Source organism: Episyrphus balteatus, chromosome 4 (genome assembly GCF_945859705.1).
Source record: "Episyrphus balteatus chromosome 4, idEpiBalt1.1, whole genome shotgun sequence".
NCBI classification, from domain to species: domain Eukaryota; kingdom Metazoa; phylum Arthropoda; class Insecta; order Diptera; family Syrphidae; genus Episyrphus; species Episyrphus balteatus.
The window spans coordinates 13716855-13734988 of record NC_079137.1 but is presented as its reverse complement, the minus strand read 5'-3'; the positions used below and the strand labels follow the sequence as shown (position 1 = coordinate 13734988).

Below are 18134 nucleotides of genomic sequence, written 5' to 3'. Positions count from 1 at the left end.
GTTTGAAGGGCTTGCTTTGGCATAGAAATGTGGGAGGTGGGAGGGGTCATCATCAATATCAAAAAGTTGTAATGAGGTTTGATTAATTAAACTTATCGGGGAATTGTAGTATCTGCTTTGTATTGGCACTAATATATTTTCATCATAGATATTTTTTACTAAAGGATTTTCATGGAATTCTAGTTTTTTCAGTCTTTTAGTGGCTAAATCTGTGAGGTAAGACAATAGCGGTGTTATATTGGAATCGCTATAAAGCGTTGCATTGTGAAACCATTTCCCAGAAGGTCGTCTGAATTTTGATAGGCATTTACGAATGATGACTCTTTCGTATCTCTGCAATTCTTTTGCCACAGTTGGTGAGATATAGAACCAGGATGAAAACCCGTACGCAAGTACCGGTCTTATTAGGGTCTTATACATAAGGATTTTTGTTTTGACGTTTAGTTCACGGGAATTCAGTAGCCTTTTTAGCATTGCTGACGCTGCTTTACCTTTCTTTAAAGTTTGCCTGGCATGTATATTAGTTTTAAGCTTTTCGTTTAACGTGATCCCTAAGTATTTAATGTTGTTTTTAACTGGAATGTTAGTTCCTTGGATAGCTAAGGTTAATTGCTTGCTCTCTCTTACAGCCAAATGGTGCCCTCTAGGGGACGCATTCCTAAAGCATATAAGTTCACATTTACTGCTATTTATATCTACTGCCCAGTTTTTGAAATAGTCTAAAACAAGTTCTAGGTGAATTTTTACTTTTGCAAGCGCTTCAAACGGTCGTTCGTGATTGGCCAAGATCAGCGTATCGTCAGCGTACTGAATTGTCATAGAGCTGTTTTCTTCAACAGCTGGAAAGTCATGTAAGTATATATTGAAAAGCAACGGGCCAAGAATTGACCCTTGCGGGACACCCGATTCGACTCTAAATTCTCTTGAGAGTGAGGAATTTAATAAAACTTTTGACGTGCGTTTCGAAAGAAAATTGTTAATGATAAATATTAAATTTGTTGGAAAATGCAAAGAAATTAGTTTTGCGATCAAGCCCTTGTGCCACACTGAGTCAAATGCCTTTCTAAGATCTATTGAGCATGCAACTGTGCACTGCTTATTTCTTAAATTTTTTAAAATGTTGTCCTGGAGGTATAAAAGTGCATGCTCCGTGGAATGAGCTTTTCTGAATCCGAACTGGGAATTCGGGATGATGTTATTATCAGAGACAAAGATTAGCATTTTTTCCAATAGGACTTTTTCAAGGATCTTTCCCAGGTTCGACAACAGCGAGATTGGTCTTAAGTCTTCCACATCAAATGAATTTGTTTTCTTTTTTAACGGTATCAGTTTTCCATGTTTCCAAGCAGTCGGAAAATAACTATTGTTGATGCAGTTATTTATTACTATAGTCAGCGGAATAGTGATCGTAGACCGAACTTTCTTGATAAGAAAGTTTGAAATGCCGTCCGGGCCTGAAGATTTTTTATTGTTGAGATTATTCAGTATAGTTTCGATTGAAGTCAAGGTAGCGAAGTGGTTTGGCGTTGCGAGGTGGGAGGGAGTCGCCTCTGAAAACATGCAGATCGGATTGTTTGCTGTCCAAGAGAAATACGAGTTCGTTAATGTGCTTACGCTTAATTCAGAAAAATCGTCAATAGGGGACCTGGGCGTGTACAAGTTTGAGTAAAATTGAGAAATTGCATTAAGCTTTTCTTCATCCGTGTTGTAAGACACACCTTGATAGATCAGGGTGTCATAAGGATTTAATATACAATTTTTTTTTCTACCTGTTATTGAATTTATTTCTTTAAAGACATTATGAGATGGGATGATTTTGCGTAACCTAGCTTTGAAATTGTTATTTAAGTCTATCCTTACAGAATCTTTGATTATTTTGCTAAGACACGAAATCCTGGAGGAAAGTGCCATATATTCCTGGCATGTTCTATTTCCAGCTCTATGAAAAATTCTTTTTAATTTTGATTTCCAAACCTTTCTCGTTCTGAACAACTCAAGGGTGCCAGCAGAAATACGCACCTGATACGTTTTTGCCGTAAACTGGTCTGTATGCTCATTTACGCATTCATCGATGTTAGAATTTATTAAGCTTATGTAATTGTCAATTTCATTATTAGAAAGATTTCTGTCATTAGGAATGCCGATTTCTGCCAACTTCCTTGAGAGGTCCGCGTTCAGATGGCGCCAGTTGGTGTTTGTAAATGATTGAGTAAGGTTTGGAACAGCTGTGAGAAAATTAATTCCTCCAAGATCCATGGACAGGAAAACTGAATGATGATCCGAGATCAAATCTAGTGTTACGCAAGCATAGTTTCTAGGAACTTGCGGTGGACTTGTAAGATTGTTAGACGCTATAAAGAAATCAATATAAGATGCGGACCTAGGAAAAGATGGTCCGTCTGTGCGAATTAAATCCATATCAAGAAAGTGGCCATCTGAGAACCAGTTAAATAAGTGCGCTCCATTTGAGTTTGTTTTACTGTCACCCCAAAACGGGTGTCTAGAATTAAAGTCGCCACCTATTATGAAAAATTCAGGAAAATTTAAAGCTGAGAAAAGCGAATTAATAATATGAGGAAGTCTAGGGCCCAGATTCCCTGGGAGATAAAGCGAAACGACTATTAATGATTTTTGAACCGATCCGATCCAAAAAGGCACTGATATTGCTGTTGCAGTAAAGAGCAAAGATCTAATTTGTAAGTTGCTGAAGGAAATTGAATTTTTTACTAATATTCCCGTTCCCACTTCACTATCATTTCGAATAAAAGTGTAATCCTTAAATTGTCTGTTGTATCTGCCCGATAGACGAGTTTCTTGTAATAATAGAAAGTGTGGTTGAATGTCTTCAAGAAGGAGACCCAGTTCAACTACCTTATCATTGCTAATTAAAGAGTTTATGTTTGTGGTTATTAGGTGTACTGACATATTTATTTATTTGCAGAGGTTGAAAACGAACTTCAGATACTCTGAAGATTTTTGATCTGGACTTAGTTTGGTATACCAAGGCCAAAAAGCTCTAACTTTCGTTATCAATTCTGTAAGGGGAATTCCAAATAGGACGTTAGATTCGTTGAGAAAATCTTCAAATTCATTTTTATTCGCAGTTTTATTTGCAGTCTTGCTGCTGTGGTTCTCAAAAGAACCAGTGTTTACATTAGGAATATTCCCTCGTGCCATATCTGCATAAGATCTACCAGCTAACTTCTGGCTATTTCTAAGTAAGATTATTTTTTCCCTATATTCACAGCCAGAAAAATTAGCCGGATGACCCTCTTTTCCACAGTTGACGCATGCCGTCTTTTCTCTTCCCATGTCTGGTGTCACCTTACATTGCCCGAAATCATGTTTTTCTCGGCATTTAACGCACCTTGCGACGTTAACACAATACTGGCTTGAGTGCCCAATCCTTTGGCATCTGTAGCACTGTAAAGGACCTTTTCTTTCAAATTTCTCCCACCTGACCCTATGGTGAAGCAAAAATCTTATTTGTTTGAGTTTATTTAAGCTTTCTTTGTCTTCTAATAGACAAGTAAACGTATCTAAGCAGATATTATTTTTCCGAGACCAACCGGTAGTAAATTCTTTAACCTCAAATATTTTTATAGACGGATCAATTCGTACGATTTCCCGTCCCACATCCGCACTCCTAAAACCAGACAAGCCCTTCAATAAAACAGCTTCCTTTTTCAAAGCTTTCGGTTTAAATGAAAAACCTTCTACATCCGACGATCTAAATATTTCAATAAAATGCTTATGAAGCTCAATATCTGCAACATAAAGCCAAACTCTTCCATAGCCCCTGTTTTCGAAACTTACAACATCTTTTTTATCTGGGAATTTTTTATCTAAATATTCAGAAATTGTGCTTGACTGTATACCTTGCAGTTTTATTACAGGACATAATTCAGATTTTTTTAAATTAGACTTATCAATACTATTATTTACATTATTGTTATTTTCTAGTTTGTTAAAAATGTCAAACCTGTTATTTCTATTAATATGTACATCCGAGGGTTTTTGTTGAGATCCGTCCGGTAAGTTCAAGGAAATTCTCTTCCTGCTGGATGATGTTGCTGCATCTTCATTTGCGTTTGAGTTTCTCTTTCTGTATACTACTTTTTTAAATAATTCGACATCTCTGTTTAGTATATTTTCCAAGTTTCCATTTGGTGCACTTGGTATCACTTTTCCGAATGAATCTGAATGATCCATTGACATATCATTTGTACGTGTTGGTGATGATGATGGTGTTGGTGATGTTGGTAAATCACCGTTTGTCGGCGACAAGCTGACGTTTTCCGTTATAATTGGGGATTTTAGAAATTCATGAACATGATTATTATAATTGTTTTCAACGTTATGGTAAATGCTTTGAAAATCATTCTTAGTGATTAATTGTGAAGGGAGTGTAATTCCACCTTCTGATTCTTTCACATTTATTTTCACAGTCCCGTTATCATTACTATCGGGTGGCTTTTTCTGCCGCCCACCACTTTCACTCATCTTTCGATGAGTTTTTTTTTTATTTTCTTGCTTAGGCACTTTAGTTTATAAGTTCTATTTAAAACACTTTAATATTTTAAACCACTGCTTATAACTTTTTATGATTTTATGAATATCTTTTTTTTTTTTTTTTTTTTATTTTATTTGGAACAATACGTCTTGTCACTACGAGAGCACAACCATCAATCCAACCAGACTGAACTTTTGCTCGCTTTCTGACATTTAACAGACATAGTTACAGTCACCCACATTATTATTGCGCCAAATGTGAAGCCTGGTACGCTGCTCGCGCTAAATTTTAGCCAAGATAAAATTTCCATACAAGTTATCGATAATTTGTATGGGATCCATTTTAGCTCGGCTAAAAATTTTCGATAATTTGTATGGGAGCTAAAATTTAGCGCGAGCAGCGTACCAGGCTTTACGTGTTAAAAACAACAAAAACTTTATCTGTATAGATGTTTGAAAAATCCAGATAATTATCCAGATTTTACTTTCTCTCGATAAAAACAGTAGTGCCAAGTAGTTTAATTGTTGTGTTCATACAGAAATATCTGAAAATAGGTGTGTTTTTTTGTTTATCTATATAGATTTTGTGCAAAAAAACGACATCGAGATTTTTGAAATCAAAACAATTTACGTGTTAAAAACAACAAAAACTTTATCTGTATAGATTTTTGAAAAATCCAGATAATTATCCAGATTTTACTTTCTCTCGATAAAAGCAGTAGTGCCAAGGTAGTTTAATTGTTGTATTCATATAGAAATATCTGAAAATATTAACAAAAAAAAAGCGGAGAAAACGAGGTTTGAAAAAAACTCTCATAGAAAAAAATAATCAAAAATTTGTTTGACATAGTTGCATTGAAATGTTAATATTTCGGTATATACGCATACGCAATGCACTTTTCATATAAAATCTCTTAAATGGATCCTGATAAGATTGTTGAACAAATATATACATAAAATTACCAAAGTTTTTTTTCGAAAAGTTATGTCGTTTTCTATTGACGAATCTCAGAATGAGATTTGTGAATCTGACAGCTGAAAGGAGGGGGGGGGGGGGGGGGTGTGAAGAGGGGGAATAGTGAAAAATCTCAGATTTCATGATCTATTTGCGTCTAGAGATTCAAAAAAATGACAAAAAAATGAATCTGAGAATCAGAAATCTGAATCTGGACTTTTATCAAGATTCACGCATACAAACACACACACTTTCACACACACTCCTCTGTTTGACATTTGTCTGAACATTTGTTGTTGTTTTATTTTTTGTATACGCTCAGATCTCGTACACAATTACAAAACTAGATTCCATATTCTATTTGCAGTTGAAAATCTGAGGATTTTACACAAAAATCTCAAAAGTCAATAGAAAACGACATTAGAAATAAAAATAAAAAAGTTTCCACGTTTTTCAAACGCTTATAACACAAGAACGACACAGCTAATTTTAATAGTTATGGTCTTAAAATGAAGCTAAGAATATACCAATGATTTTATTGGTTTTTTGTGAAAAAAAATTTTTTTGAATCCAACATGGATGCCATGGCCATACAAATGGTTTTTGTTTTTTTGTGAAAATTTGTTTTGCTTCCAATATGGATGTAATGGCCTTTTCATTTCGGAGTTAAAATAAAAAACAAAAGCAACATTTTTGACAGACAGCTGCCAAAGTGTATGTACAGTGATGCCAAATGTTTGCATGGATTTCAAAAATCCCGATGTCCTTTTTTTGCACAAAATCTATATTGATAAAACACACCTAAAGCCTGGTACGCTGCTCGCGCTAAATTTTAGCTGAGATAAAATTCCCATACAAGTTATCGATAACTTCTATGGGATCCATTTTATCTCGGCTAAAAACTTTCGATAATTTGTATGGAAGCTAAAATTTAGCGCGAGCAGCGTACCAGGCTTGAAGCCTGGTACGCTGCTCGCGCTAAATTTTAGCCGAGATAAAATTCCCATACAAGTTATCGATAATTTGTATGAGTACCATTTTAGCTCAGATAAAATTTATCGATAATTTGTATGGTAGCTAAAATTTAGCGCGAGCTGCGTACCATGCTTAATATATAATTTATTTTGAAATTTTTCACTTTTAAATTACCGGTGAAAAACGCACAAAAACTGAATAAACCACGCATACAACTAATTTTGTTAGCAATATTTGACCATTTTCCGACAAGAAGCACAAAACAAATTTGTTATTTTTGCACAAAATCTATATAGATAAACAAAAAAACACACCTATTTTATGAATTAAAACAAAAACAAAATTTCTGTTTTAAGCTTAGTACGCAGCTGAAGCAAAACGAAAAATTTGCCAATTTCCAAAGCCAGCACAGCGAACATTTTAAGAAAAAATATCATCGAGTATTATGTCAACCAAATGTTGCCCCATTAAGTAAATATCCCCTAAATTTTTTGAGCAGTATAAACTGATGTTACGGAACGCCAAGTTACGCATCAAAACACAACGTAAAGAACTGTCATCAGTTTATGTCAACTTATCAGCTGATCGATTTTTGTTGTGAAACTCATCACACAAAAAGAAAAGTCGCGAAAAATAGAGGAAGAAATTTAAAAAGTGTAAAGAAAAAAAATTCTCAATAAATTATTATTATACAATAATATTAAATATTATAAAATTTTCAAATGGCAACTAAAGTAGTCGCCACTGCAACAGTTCGTGCCTTGAAGGGAAGAAAATTGTTGCCAACACGCGCAGCTCTAACATTGGTAAAATAAAAAAAAAATAATAAAAAATCGAAAGATCTCCGCAGCTTCTTTACATTGTAGTTTTTTTGTTATTTATTTTTAGACACCTTCTGCAGTACAACGTATTAAGGAACTACTCTCACAGCAACCCGAATACGTAAGAGAGACTTTTTTTTTGAAAATGTTTAATGCAAATAAACAATAACATTGATTTGGTCCTTTTCAGACCGGTCTCAAAGTTGGTGTTAGACAGCGAGGATGCAATGGTTTATCATACACCTTAGACTATGCTAAGCAAAAGGGTGAGTCAAGATACTAAACTTGCATTTGGTTAAGGTTTTTTAAATGAAATTTCTTATTTTACAGACAAGCTTGATGAAGAAGTTGCCCAGGATGGTGTTAAAATCTTTATCGATAAAAAAGCACAATTGTCACTGTTAGGTGAGATTATTTAAATTTAAAATCTCAAAAAACAGATAAAAGCGATAAGACATACCTAAGTTTATATTAATTTTGACATTTTTTTTTTTTTGCTAGAAATTAGTTAAAATGGTTATGCATCCATTCTGGATTATTGCATAATCAATTTGAAACAACCGCCATAAAATTGAAAGTAGATTGACTTATTTTCAAAGCTTTCTTTACGAACTGAACTTTAAAGAGTTCTTGGTTCCATGATAGAGTAGAATTTCATTATATTAAGCAAACAATTAAAAAAAAAAAAACAACCTAATACGCTTCAAATGAATTTCACAAACAAATTCATCATTTTTTATTTTTAAATAATGTGAAATCATTTCAAGACATCAACAAAATAAAAAAAATTGAAAATAGATATCCGAAATAGGAAAAAATCTCAGCGGACACTGTGCCAAATATCACAGGTAGAATCTTTCTTTCAAACCAATCATATTTCCATTGGTATTTGTCTATGTTCCATAAGTAGAACCAGTTTGTCCCTGTTTAATAGCAAACAACAAATTCTCTCTATTTGCTGAATGTTTAAGATGTAAAATTCTTTGCCGGGTACAAAGGGGTTAAGTCGGCCATTCCATTTGCATTTTTAGGACATTATCACGCTTATTATCGAGTTTATCTCGTTAAAAAAGCAATATTTTTTCTTGAAACTTGGTGGGTCTTAAGGGCTCATGATAAAGTTGAAGTTCTAGAAGTTTCAAGAAAAACTAATTTAAAATAGCTAAACTATAAACAGACAAAGACGGTAACGGAGAAGACTTGTACGCGTCTTCTCCGTTACCGCTTTATCTGCAAATAATTTGGCTACATTTAATTAGTTTTTCCACAAAACTTCTAGAATATCAACTTTATCATATGAGCCCTTAAGACCTGCTAAGTTTCAAAAATAAAGATTTCTTCTTCAACGAGATAAATTGGAAACAAGGTCAGTATGTCTTCTCCGTTACTTTGGAATGGCCGAAGTCAAAAAATGTTAGTTTGCCAGAAAATGCGATCGAAGTTGAGCTAATGTATGAAAATCGATGAATTTTTGAGAATTGATCCTCTTGTTTTTATAGGAAAGAGTTGCTCTAAATTTATATTTTTGAAACCAAATAAAGGAGAAGAGCTTATTATTATTTCATCAAAACCCGAAAAGTGCAAGTTTGTGACTTAACCCCTTTGTACCAAAGGGCAAAGAATCATAATGTTCTTGGAATCCAGAAAAAGGAAAAGAATTTAAGCGGGATGGCAGAAAATATCTATGGAGTTTGGTATTAACAACATAAGTCCAAAATCGTCCTTTTGAGATAAATGCATTTTAAAGTTAGAAAAATTCCTCCAAATACAGTTTTATTTAAAACAAATATATTAGGATGCAATTTTTTTTAATAATAATATTTATTATTTATATTTAATTTATATATTTAATTTATTACTCTGCGGACTGTTGAAACACTTGCAGTAACACCAGCTTTTTGTTTGATTTTTGCCACAGTCACTAGAATTTGAGGCAGATCTCAAAATTTTTCGTCGATTAACTGCTTTTTTTGCCGTTTTTTTTGTCTCAATTCATTTTTTTCCTGTACGAACTTTTATTTCTGAGGTACGAATAGGCAACACACTGAGACTCCGATCAATTTTGGTAGCTATAGCAGGCCCGGTCAGTCCTTGTTTATTTAACAAATCAATTTTAGCCCTTTCGCAGTATTCAAAGCTTTTAATCTACTAATTTTTTTTTAATTTTAATTAAACGACCAAATCTTACTAAGAACACTTCAACCTTTGATTTGGTATGCCAATCTCCTCAAAACTCTCGCAAACAACGAAGATATTGACCTTTAAAGACCGTGTGCCTATTCAGTTGACGCAAAAAAAACAGCATTTTTCCATATGGGACGCTTTGTAAGGGAACACGAAAAAAAAAATAGCGGTACTTTGTAAATTATTCTTTCTGATTTGTTTTCTCAACATCAAAAGCTAACGGTAAACATCATCAAATGATACATGAAAGCTCAATTTTAGGAAAAAATGGACAAAATACCTTTGAAAATTTGTGTGCTTATTCAGTTGAAGCGGAGTGTATATACGCTATTGCGAAGATGTATACCTATGAAATTGGCAAAATTTACACTGCCAGGACGCGTGGTCATTAAAGTGTAAAACTCCTACGGCACTAAAACCACTTGAACTTATGTAGCAAGTAATCTATTTCAAAGTTAAGATACGTGTTGAAGGTAACTTTTTGGTAAAAGTTCCTACTACGGTTCTACGTACCAAATTGGAAGAACAGGTTCTTCTCACAACCTTAATATGGGTCGTGAATAATAAGTTTGACTAACTGTTTTCTATGCTTTTGTGCAAAATTTTTATTTCATCTTGAATCTAGCTTTTTACTTAGTATGACCAAAAATAAATTTAAATTCTTAAAATTAATTAATAAATAGAAAAATGTTATTGGAAATTGTACGAATTTCTGCTTATAAATTATTTTTTTTACGATTTTAGGAGTGTTATCTCTACAAACGATGATTTTTAAATATTAAAAATTGAATTTTTAGTTTCATAGTCATTTAACATAGGAATTTTCATTTTTTTTTTCATTTAAACTGAAACTACGCCAACTAATTTTCATTTCTTGAAAATAACCATAACATAATGAGAAAGTCTGCTATTCAAATTTACAAATGTATGCCCCAATGCATTGTCCACAAAAACAAAATAAAATTTTGGAACATCCTACGCAATGACATCACCAGTAATACATTTTTAAAAAGCACATTTTTAAAAGTGTATTCTTGTATTTTAGTATAAAAGGTCTTATTTTTGCAGTAAAAACTACCAACACTTCATTTTAATGCATTTTCTTTTGCTGATAATGAATAAAAATACATACTTGTAAAACTTACCTCAGATATTTTAAATTTCTACTCCGGGAATGACTTTCTAGTTTTGATTGAAGTATAATGTAGATTTCTTGAGATCACTGTTCATTTGGCTTGCAATCATATTTATTTTCACTTTCAAATAAAATCACCTCTTATTTTTTTATTAATTACAGGAACTGAAATGGACTATGTTGAAAATAAACTTTCCAGTGAATTTGTCTTCAACAACCCGAACATCAAGGGCACATGTGGATGTGGCGAATCATTTAGTGTTTAGTAAAGTTTTATATTTTTAATTTAAATCTCTATTACGCCTCGTTATATTTTCTCTTTAAATTTAGCTTAGCTTAATTTAAATTATTGTTCAAAACAAAACAAAAAATCTTAGACACGACACACAAAAATTAATGTTTTTGAAGACCGTTGTAGCGCATATTTTTGCTTATGATATTCAAATATTTTAAAAACAAAGTTAATTAATAATAATAAAAAAAAAGATGTGCTTATGAGTTTGAATTTGTTTTATTCACTTTAATTATGATTCAATGCTTTCGATGGTGTTTATGTTTTTTCTTCTTTTTAGGACTTTTGCTTCTAACTTTTTCCTTTTTGATTTTTTTTACTAAATGTAAATCATCTTTACTTTTACTCTCTTTAGGACTTTTACTTCTTGATTTCTCTTTTTTAATCTTTTTTAATAAATGTAGATTGTCTTTACTTTTCCTTCTTTCATGACTGTGTTTTCTTCTTTCGATACTGGGAGATTTTCTTTTCGAAAACCGATTATTTCGATCATAACTTCGACTTCGCCTTCTCGTAGTTTCCTCCCTTTTATCACTTCTTCTACGGTTATGGTAATTTCGACTTCTTTCATCACTGCTGCGACTTCTTGATTTTCTTTTTACATATTTTAAATGGTCTCTGTGACGAGACCTTCTATAATCATGAAACCGTTCTTCATAAGTAACTTTATATCTTGAAATGTCCGGTTTAGTTTCAGTCTCAGGATTAAAGTATTTATCTAATGCTTGCATTTGCAGGGAAACTAAATTGCGAACCTCTTCGATATGTGTTGGTTTACTTGTTCGATATTTTCTTTGCAATTTCTTTTCTTTTTTCTTTGCTTTCGCTACAATTTCCGCAAATGTCATAGCATTATCAGTTTGGTCATTGGGAAGTCTAGAAAAAGGTTTACAATAAATCATACTTTTAAAATTAACGTTAGGCTTAAAATTGTATGAAACTTACGATACTTTGAGTTCTGGTTCCGAAGTCTTTGCAGTGTTAGCAATAACATGGTCGTAGAGTTCACATTTTTGTTCTCTTGTAAAATTTAATTGAATACCTGAGAACTTTTTAGCTATCGAAACGTTTGTCGTTTGCAGAATCGATTGCAGCTGGTTTTCATCTGAAATTGAAATATATACAGTGCTGACTCTTCTTCAATTTTAAAAATTGAAGAAGAGTCAGAACTTCAGCTGTGAAAAACTAACCGGACTAACTTCAACACAATTTTGTTTGCAGTGACAAACAAAGTTGTTAGCTTTGTGAATTGTATAAATTATTTAATGGAATAACGGAAAAAAAACGCGTTATAGTCATCAAATTCGTTACTGAGTTGTAGAACATTTTCAAGCCGAAATAAAACAAAATATTATCCCTTTGGTATGCCATCACAAAATATCCCTAAAAACTGATATGCGAATGATGAGTTTTTTGATAAAAGATCCTTTTGCGACTTCTTAAACGATTTATTAGGAGCTTAATTTGCCTTCAACATCAAGTACAGTAAGAAAGGGTTTGAGAGATTTGGTCTTTCGGCTCGGAAAAAGGCCATTTCATTATACTAAGCATTGTCTAAAAAGGTAAGCAATGAAAGGATCTTAAGAAACACTTTAAATTTGAAAATAAAAATACTTCATCATGGTTGTATTTACAAAAAAAACATCTGAGTTGCTCGATAACAAAACAGAAAAATATGCTTTTCAGTGATAAAAGCAATTTTAGCTTGTTTTGTTCCGATTGTGACATGGCTCAAACATGTACATGTTTGAAACCAAAAAAATATGCTTTCTATCGTGAAGCACAGCATAGGATCAGTGATGGTTTAGGTTTTTCAGCTGCAGGCTCTAGTCCGTTACACCAAATTTCCAGAATAGAGAGATGTTGGAGTCGATAATGGCTCCATTAAAGGAGAAAGAAATGCCTTTACGTCGCCTCTTTCTGCAAGTTATGATGCCAAAAATTCTTAAAAGCTCATTAAACAATAGTTTGGGGCAGACAATACTCCTGGCTTAGAATAACCGTAACAATTAGCCGACTTGAACCCGATTAAAAATTTTTTGGGCCATCTTTAAGTGACGGGTAGAAAAGAAAAAGCACACCTCAGCAACTAACTAACTTTTAGCTTTGAAAAATGACTAGGAGCATATTCTTAGTTCTATTTTATTTAATTTGGCCTAGTCCAAGTCTCGTTGGTGCCAAGCAGTCTTCAAAAAGAAAGGTTACTGAGCAAAATATTAACTTTGAAAATTACCATTAAAAAATCCGGTTAGTTTTTCACAGCTGAATTCTGACTCTACTTCATTTTTCAATTTTTAAAATTTTTGTATGCATTAAAGATCACTATTTTCTGTTGAAATTGCTTAAACGACCAAGAAAAAATATTAAAATAATATTTTGTTCCAGTTTTGTGTTATAAAATTTCAATTGGTGAAAATGACAAAAAAATCCGGAATGTTTTTTTTTTTGGTTCCAAGTGCTTATCGAGCCAAATAATAGCCTAGTATATATTTCGAATGCAAACAGAAATCTTGTAAAATCTTATATTCTTAAATTCTCAAGTTGGCTATGAAAGTAATACTTTTTTTGAGAGAACGCTCTTCAAACTGACGAAACGGACCCGAACAGTCATCTATTTTATGCTGACACAAGGTTTTGCAGAACCTAGGAACTAGAAAAATCGCATCATCGCCTAATCAATGGAGAGAAAGTTACCTTCCTCTAATCTACAAGGGGCACTCTTACCCGAAGCTGTGATAATTACCGTTCGATTAAGCTGATGTCACACACCATGAAAATCGTTGAGCGAATCTTGCTTGATGACCAGTGCAGGTAAGTCTTCAACAGATGCAATCCAGAGTTAAGGAAAAACATCGGAATTCCTCGGACGATTTGCATATCGTATTGGTTGATTTTAAAAAAGCATTCGATCGACAACCCCTAGATCTGCATATAATGTGCGGATAATTATGAACATGTATGATGGAGCAGTTAGTTAGACGTGCAATTGGAGTCACCGAAGAATTCGAAATCACAATAGGTGTACACCAGGGAAGCGTCTTGAGTCCTCTTTCCTGCTTGAAGGCAAAGTGACTCACGCAAAAGTGCATCAGTTATTCTTTTCTGACAATGGAGTCATCATAAACGAAGACCCTATATCCCTGCAACGAGCATTTGATGTATGGGTGGATGTTCTAGAAGGAAGAGAAAAACACAGAATACCTGTGCTGCCCATTTTTTGATCCACACATGCCTTTTCCTAACATTTATTTGAATGTAGTAATGCTTCCCAATTGTGAAAAGTTCAAATATCTGGGGTCTATGTATGATAAATAGTGAAGCTACTTCTGATGACGAAGATGATATCAATCATTGCGTAAGCGTAGGGTGGATTAAGTCAAAGAAGGCGCTACACGCGGTTGTGCTTTTAGCACTAACATACAATTCATAATGTTGGACAATGTACAAAAAGTATGAAAGTAAGTTAACGGCAGCTGAGATGAAGATGCTTCGTATAAAGAAAGGTATGCCTTAAAAACTCCTGGTACCTACAAGCAACTGAAAAACACCAGCACACAGTTGGCCTCAGAAATGGAACAATACTAAGCCGGGAGGCTTGGCGCAAATTTCTGAGGTCAATCCGACGAACCCCACAGGCGCATTGCTAGTGTGAAACAGATACGTGAAAGAGATCATAACAGCGCCGATAAAGGAAGGAGAAGAAGAAGGAACTAGAAAAAAGTTTATCCCACCAGCTCTAGATAGATAGAAGAGTACAATAAGCTTAAAAGTTTATGCGACCAGAGAACTATAAGTAAAAAGGGCTATTTTAATAGATACTAAAAAGATAAGAATTAAATCATAAGGTATATTATCTTTACAAAAATTAGCGGACTTACCAATGACGACAGAATTATTGCAACCAAAACTTTCCGGCAAAGGCGGATCATTTCTATTAAAATATTCTTCTTCCTTTCTAGTTGAACAAGTGCTTGCCTGCAAAAAAATATTAAACATAAGACTCAATTTATTGATTGCTCTTTCTAAACGTTCTAAGAAGGAAACGTTTTAAATTTAAAAAAACAAACATAAAATCTCACAAGTGACCTTGTCGAAGCTCACAACAACTCACCTTCAGAGAATCCGCTACCGTCCAATCAAGTGTTGTAAGAATAGTTTGTAAACGAGTTTTTGCGGATTTAATGTATTGATCTAATTCGCTTAATAAATTGTTGTCCATTTATTTGAAAATCAAATTGTATTGAAAAGTTTAGAAAAAATTAAAACCGGCAGCAAAAATTTGGTTGCTTTGTTGATATCTGCATCCGCATCCGCATGATGCATCATTTGTGTTCTGTCATAATAAGCTCTGTTCAGCTTCTTCCCTTCAAACAAGAACACGGAGTTCTTTTTGATTTCTCCATTAATGGATTGATACAGCTGTCAAAACAACAACAAAAAATAGACGCGTTCCACAATTAGATTTTTGTGATATTTTAAAGTGGGAAACAAATGGCTCTTAAATTACGAAAGTAAATGCTAGACCACACCGGAGGGTATATGCGGTAGCGGTACTGGTAGTTAAGGCTTAGCCACACTGGAAGGTATGCGGTAGCGGTCTACGTAGCGGTAGGGGTACTTGTATGAAAAAAATTCCACACCTGAATATTGATGTTCCAGTTTAGAATTGTTTCATACAATTACCTGTACCGCTACCGCATACCCTTCCAATGTGGCCAAGCCTTAAAGGCTTGGCCACACCGGAGGGTACGCGGTAGCGGTACGGGTAGCGGCAACGATATTTGTATTAAAAAAATTCCACACCCGAACGTTGATGTGTCAGTTTGGAATTTTTTCCATACAAATACCCGTACCGTTACCTGTACCTCTACCGCGTACCCTCCGGTGTGGCCAAGCCTTAAGGCTTGGCCACACCGGAGGGTATGCGGTAGCGGTACGGGTAGAGGTAACGGTACTTGTATGAAAAAAAATTCCAAACTGACATATCAACGTTCAGATGTGGAATTTTTTTCATACAAATATCGTTACCGCTACCCGTACCTCTACCGCATACCCTCCGGTGTGGCCAAGCCTTTAATATGGAACAAATTCCAAACTGGAACATCAATATTCAGCTACATAAATTTTTTAATACAATTACCCGTACCACTAGCTCATACCCTTTCGGTGTGGCCAAGTCTTAAAAGTCTATTTTTTCTGCTATTTGTTTTTGAAACAAAAATAAAATTAAATTATTTTTAATGCAATATACAAACAATAAACATACATAATCCCATACTCGTGTGCTATTAAAGCAAAAATCCCAAAAACTACTTTGCTATAAGATTGCGGTAGTGTGCAATGGCACACAGAAGGTGTGTTTTTTATTACCACCGGTCTTAACTGGACAAAAAAAAACGCCTCGGGGCTTAACCTGAAATCTTGGCAGCACTGTATATTGAATGTTCCGAAAACAGCCGACACAACAAAAATTTAAAGTTGTCATATTTTTCGCTTTCGTCATTTTCTTGTATTTTTCATGTATGTTTTACAAAGAGATACAAAAATGTATGCTAGCACAACTATTTTAATACATTTTGTCCTTCCAAACGTGAGTTTTCACGTTTTTAAACAAATTCTAAACAATTTATGAAAAAATTAGTCTGGTAGCACAGATTTAAAACTGTTCAAAAAGTTAAGCCCAGAGAAATCTCCGGGCTAAACAACTAAGCCCAAGGGGCTAAGGTGTTGTTGTATTTAACATGTAAATTGCTTAGCCCAGACTGCGTTTTTTTGTCCAGTTAAAGGCTTGGCCACACCGGAGGGTACGCGGTAGAGGTACAGGTAACGGTACGGGTATTTGTATGGAAAAAATTCCAAACTGACACATCAACGTTCGGGTGTGGAATTTTTTTAATACAAATATCGTTGCCGCTACCCGTACCGCTACCGCGTACCCTCCGGTGTGGCCAAGCCTTAAGACCGGTTGTAATAAAAAACACACCTAGAGATTACTGAAGTCGGAATGTAATCATCCCACAAAACATAATTTGATTTATTTATGAACGCGGTCAATGGTGACAGTTGAAACAAAAAAAAAAATGTTTTGATGACATGACGTGATGTAAAAAAATAAAAAACAAAAATAAATTTCATTCGTGAGAAAAAGTAAAAATTCGAAAAATTAATTTCTTTAAAATCACTGCACAAATTTAATAAATATAAAAGCCTATGATTAAAAAAATTTAGATCTCCAAATAAAAAGTATTTAAAACTTGTTTCTGCTTTGAAATAAAAAAGAATCTCACAAAACATTCCAATAAGTCCTTAAAACCCAAGAAAAAAAACAACAACTAAACAAACAAAATGAGTATTAATTGGATTAAAATTACTGAAAGGTAAAATGAAAAATAAAAAAATATTTTACCTTTTTTATACAAGTAACTCGTTATAATATTTTCCACTGTTCAGAGCTCGCGAGGGTATTAAAATCATCAATTCCCTCAACTACGATGTCTTTTGTACAGTCCTCGATTATGTCCATCGCAATATGAGTCCCAATGAAGACCATAACGAACCAGAAAATGCCCTCGAGCAATTGGAAAAGCTCGTTGGTGTTCCTCGAGCTGATTTCCTTCTCCTCATCAAAACATTCTCGTACATTCTCAAGCGAACATCTACTTTTATCATTAAACCAACAAAACTCCAAATGGAATTACGTGACAAGCTCAAGCTCAACGAGGACAAAGTCGATGCTATAATTAAGCTCTGGATCAAGAATACCAAACCAATTCTTGACAATCTCCAAGAGGGCAAGTACGAATCCAATGAAATTGAAGATGTCGCCTGGAAGCTCAATGTCCAAATCTCATCACATTGTCAACAAAAGGAGAAGACAGCCTTGGCAGTGCTCCAATTGAAGACTGCCGCCGGCGAGGACATAAACTGGGAAATGAATCATGATGAATTACTCAATTTGTACAATCAATTTGAGGGAATTCAAAATGAATTGGATGCAATGAGAAGTGGAAAATAAAGAAAACCAAATTTTCAACTTGTAATTTAATTTTATTTAATTATTTCTTTTTCCCCATTTTTCTCTTGTCCCCTCGCCCCTTCGCCCAAAATCTATTCGCATCAATATTAAGCACTTAAGTTCCAGCTTTTGTATTTTTGTTTTCATATTTATATAACTTGCTTTAATTTTGGCCTAAATCACAATAATAATAAAAAAGCTTTAAATTCATTTATTAATTTTAGCTTTGCTTTGTTTTTTGGGGA

At 33.9% G+C, this 18134-nt stretch overlaps 3 protein-coding genes across 3 annotated transcripts; 2 read left to right on the top strand and 1 right to left on the bottom strand.

The window, feature by feature from the left end:
* Positions 1–7019: 7019 nt before the first annotated feature.
* LOC129918691 (iron-sulfur cluster assembly 1 homolog, mitochondrial) lies at positions 7020–11083 on the top strand. Its single transcript, XM_055999386.1, has 5 exons — positions 7020–7248; positions 7331–7384; positions 7454–7529; positions 7594–7668; positions 10745–11083. The coding sequence occupies exons 1-5, from the start codon at positions 7165–7167 to the stop codon at positions 10846–10848; spliced, it is 393 nt and encodes a 130-aa protein (XP_055855361.1). The 5' UTR covers positions 7020–7164; the 3' UTR covers positions 10849–11083.
* On the bottom strand, positions 11008–15248 carry LOC129918689 (U2 snRNP-associated SURP motif-containing protein). The gene is made up of 4 exons (XM_055999383.1): positions 14986–15248; positions 14753–14849; positions 11820–11979; positions 11008–11750 (listed from the first exon to the last, which is right to left on the bottom strand). Exons 1-4 carry the CDS (start codon positions 15091–15093, stop codon positions 11114–11116), a joined length of 1002 nt encoding a protein of 333 aa, XP_055855358.1. The 5' UTR covers positions 15094–15248; the 3' UTR covers positions 11008–11113.
* Positions 15249–16971: 1723 nt separating this feature from the next.
* Positions 16972–17914, top strand: LOC129918690 (COMM domain-containing protein 10). The gene is made up of 2 exons (XM_055999384.1): positions 16972–17251; positions 17325–17914. Exons 1-2 carry the CDS (start codon positions 17220–17222, stop codon positions 17887–17889), a joined length of 597 nt encoding a protein of 198 aa, XP_055855359.1. The 5' UTR covers positions 16972–17219; the 3' UTR covers positions 17890–17914.
* The last annotated feature ends 220 nt before the right edge of the window (positions 17915–18134 follow it).

Excerpts from the sequence above, each read along its gene's own strand:
- LOC129918691 (XM_055999386.1), top strand. The coding sequence starts at position 7,165 with ATGGCAACTAAAGTAGTCGCCACTGCAACAGTTCGTGCCTTGAAGGGA. Across the intron at positions 7,249-7,330 it reads CACGCGCAGCTCTAACATTG|ACACCTTCTGCAGTACAACG; the intron begins GTAAAATAAAAA and ends ATTTATTTTTAG. Across the intron at positions 7,669-10,744 it reads AGCACAATTGTCACTGTTAG|GAACTGAAATGGACTATGTT; the intron begins GTGAGATTATTT and ends TATTAATTACAG.
- LOC129918689 (XM_055999383.1), bottom strand. The coding sequence starts at position 15,093 with ATGGACAACAATTTATTAAGCGAATTAGATCAATACATTAAATCCGCA. Across the intron at positions 14,850-14,985 it reads CGGTAGCGGATTCTCTGAAG|GCAAGCACTTGTTCAACTAG; the intron begins GTGAGTTGTTGT and ends ATTTTTTTGCAG. Across the intron at positions 11,751-11,819 it reads GAACCAGAACTCAAAGTATC|ACTTCCCAATGACCAAACTG; the intron begins GTAAGTTTCATA and ends ACCTTTTTCTAG.
- LOC129918690 (XM_055999384.1), top strand. The coding sequence starts at position 17,220 with ATGAGTATTAATTGGATTAAAATTACTGAAAG. Across the intron at positions 17,252-17,324 it reads TGGATTAAAATTACTGAAAG|AGCTCGCGAGGGTATTAAAA; the intron begins GTAAAATGAAAA and ends TCCACTGTTCAG.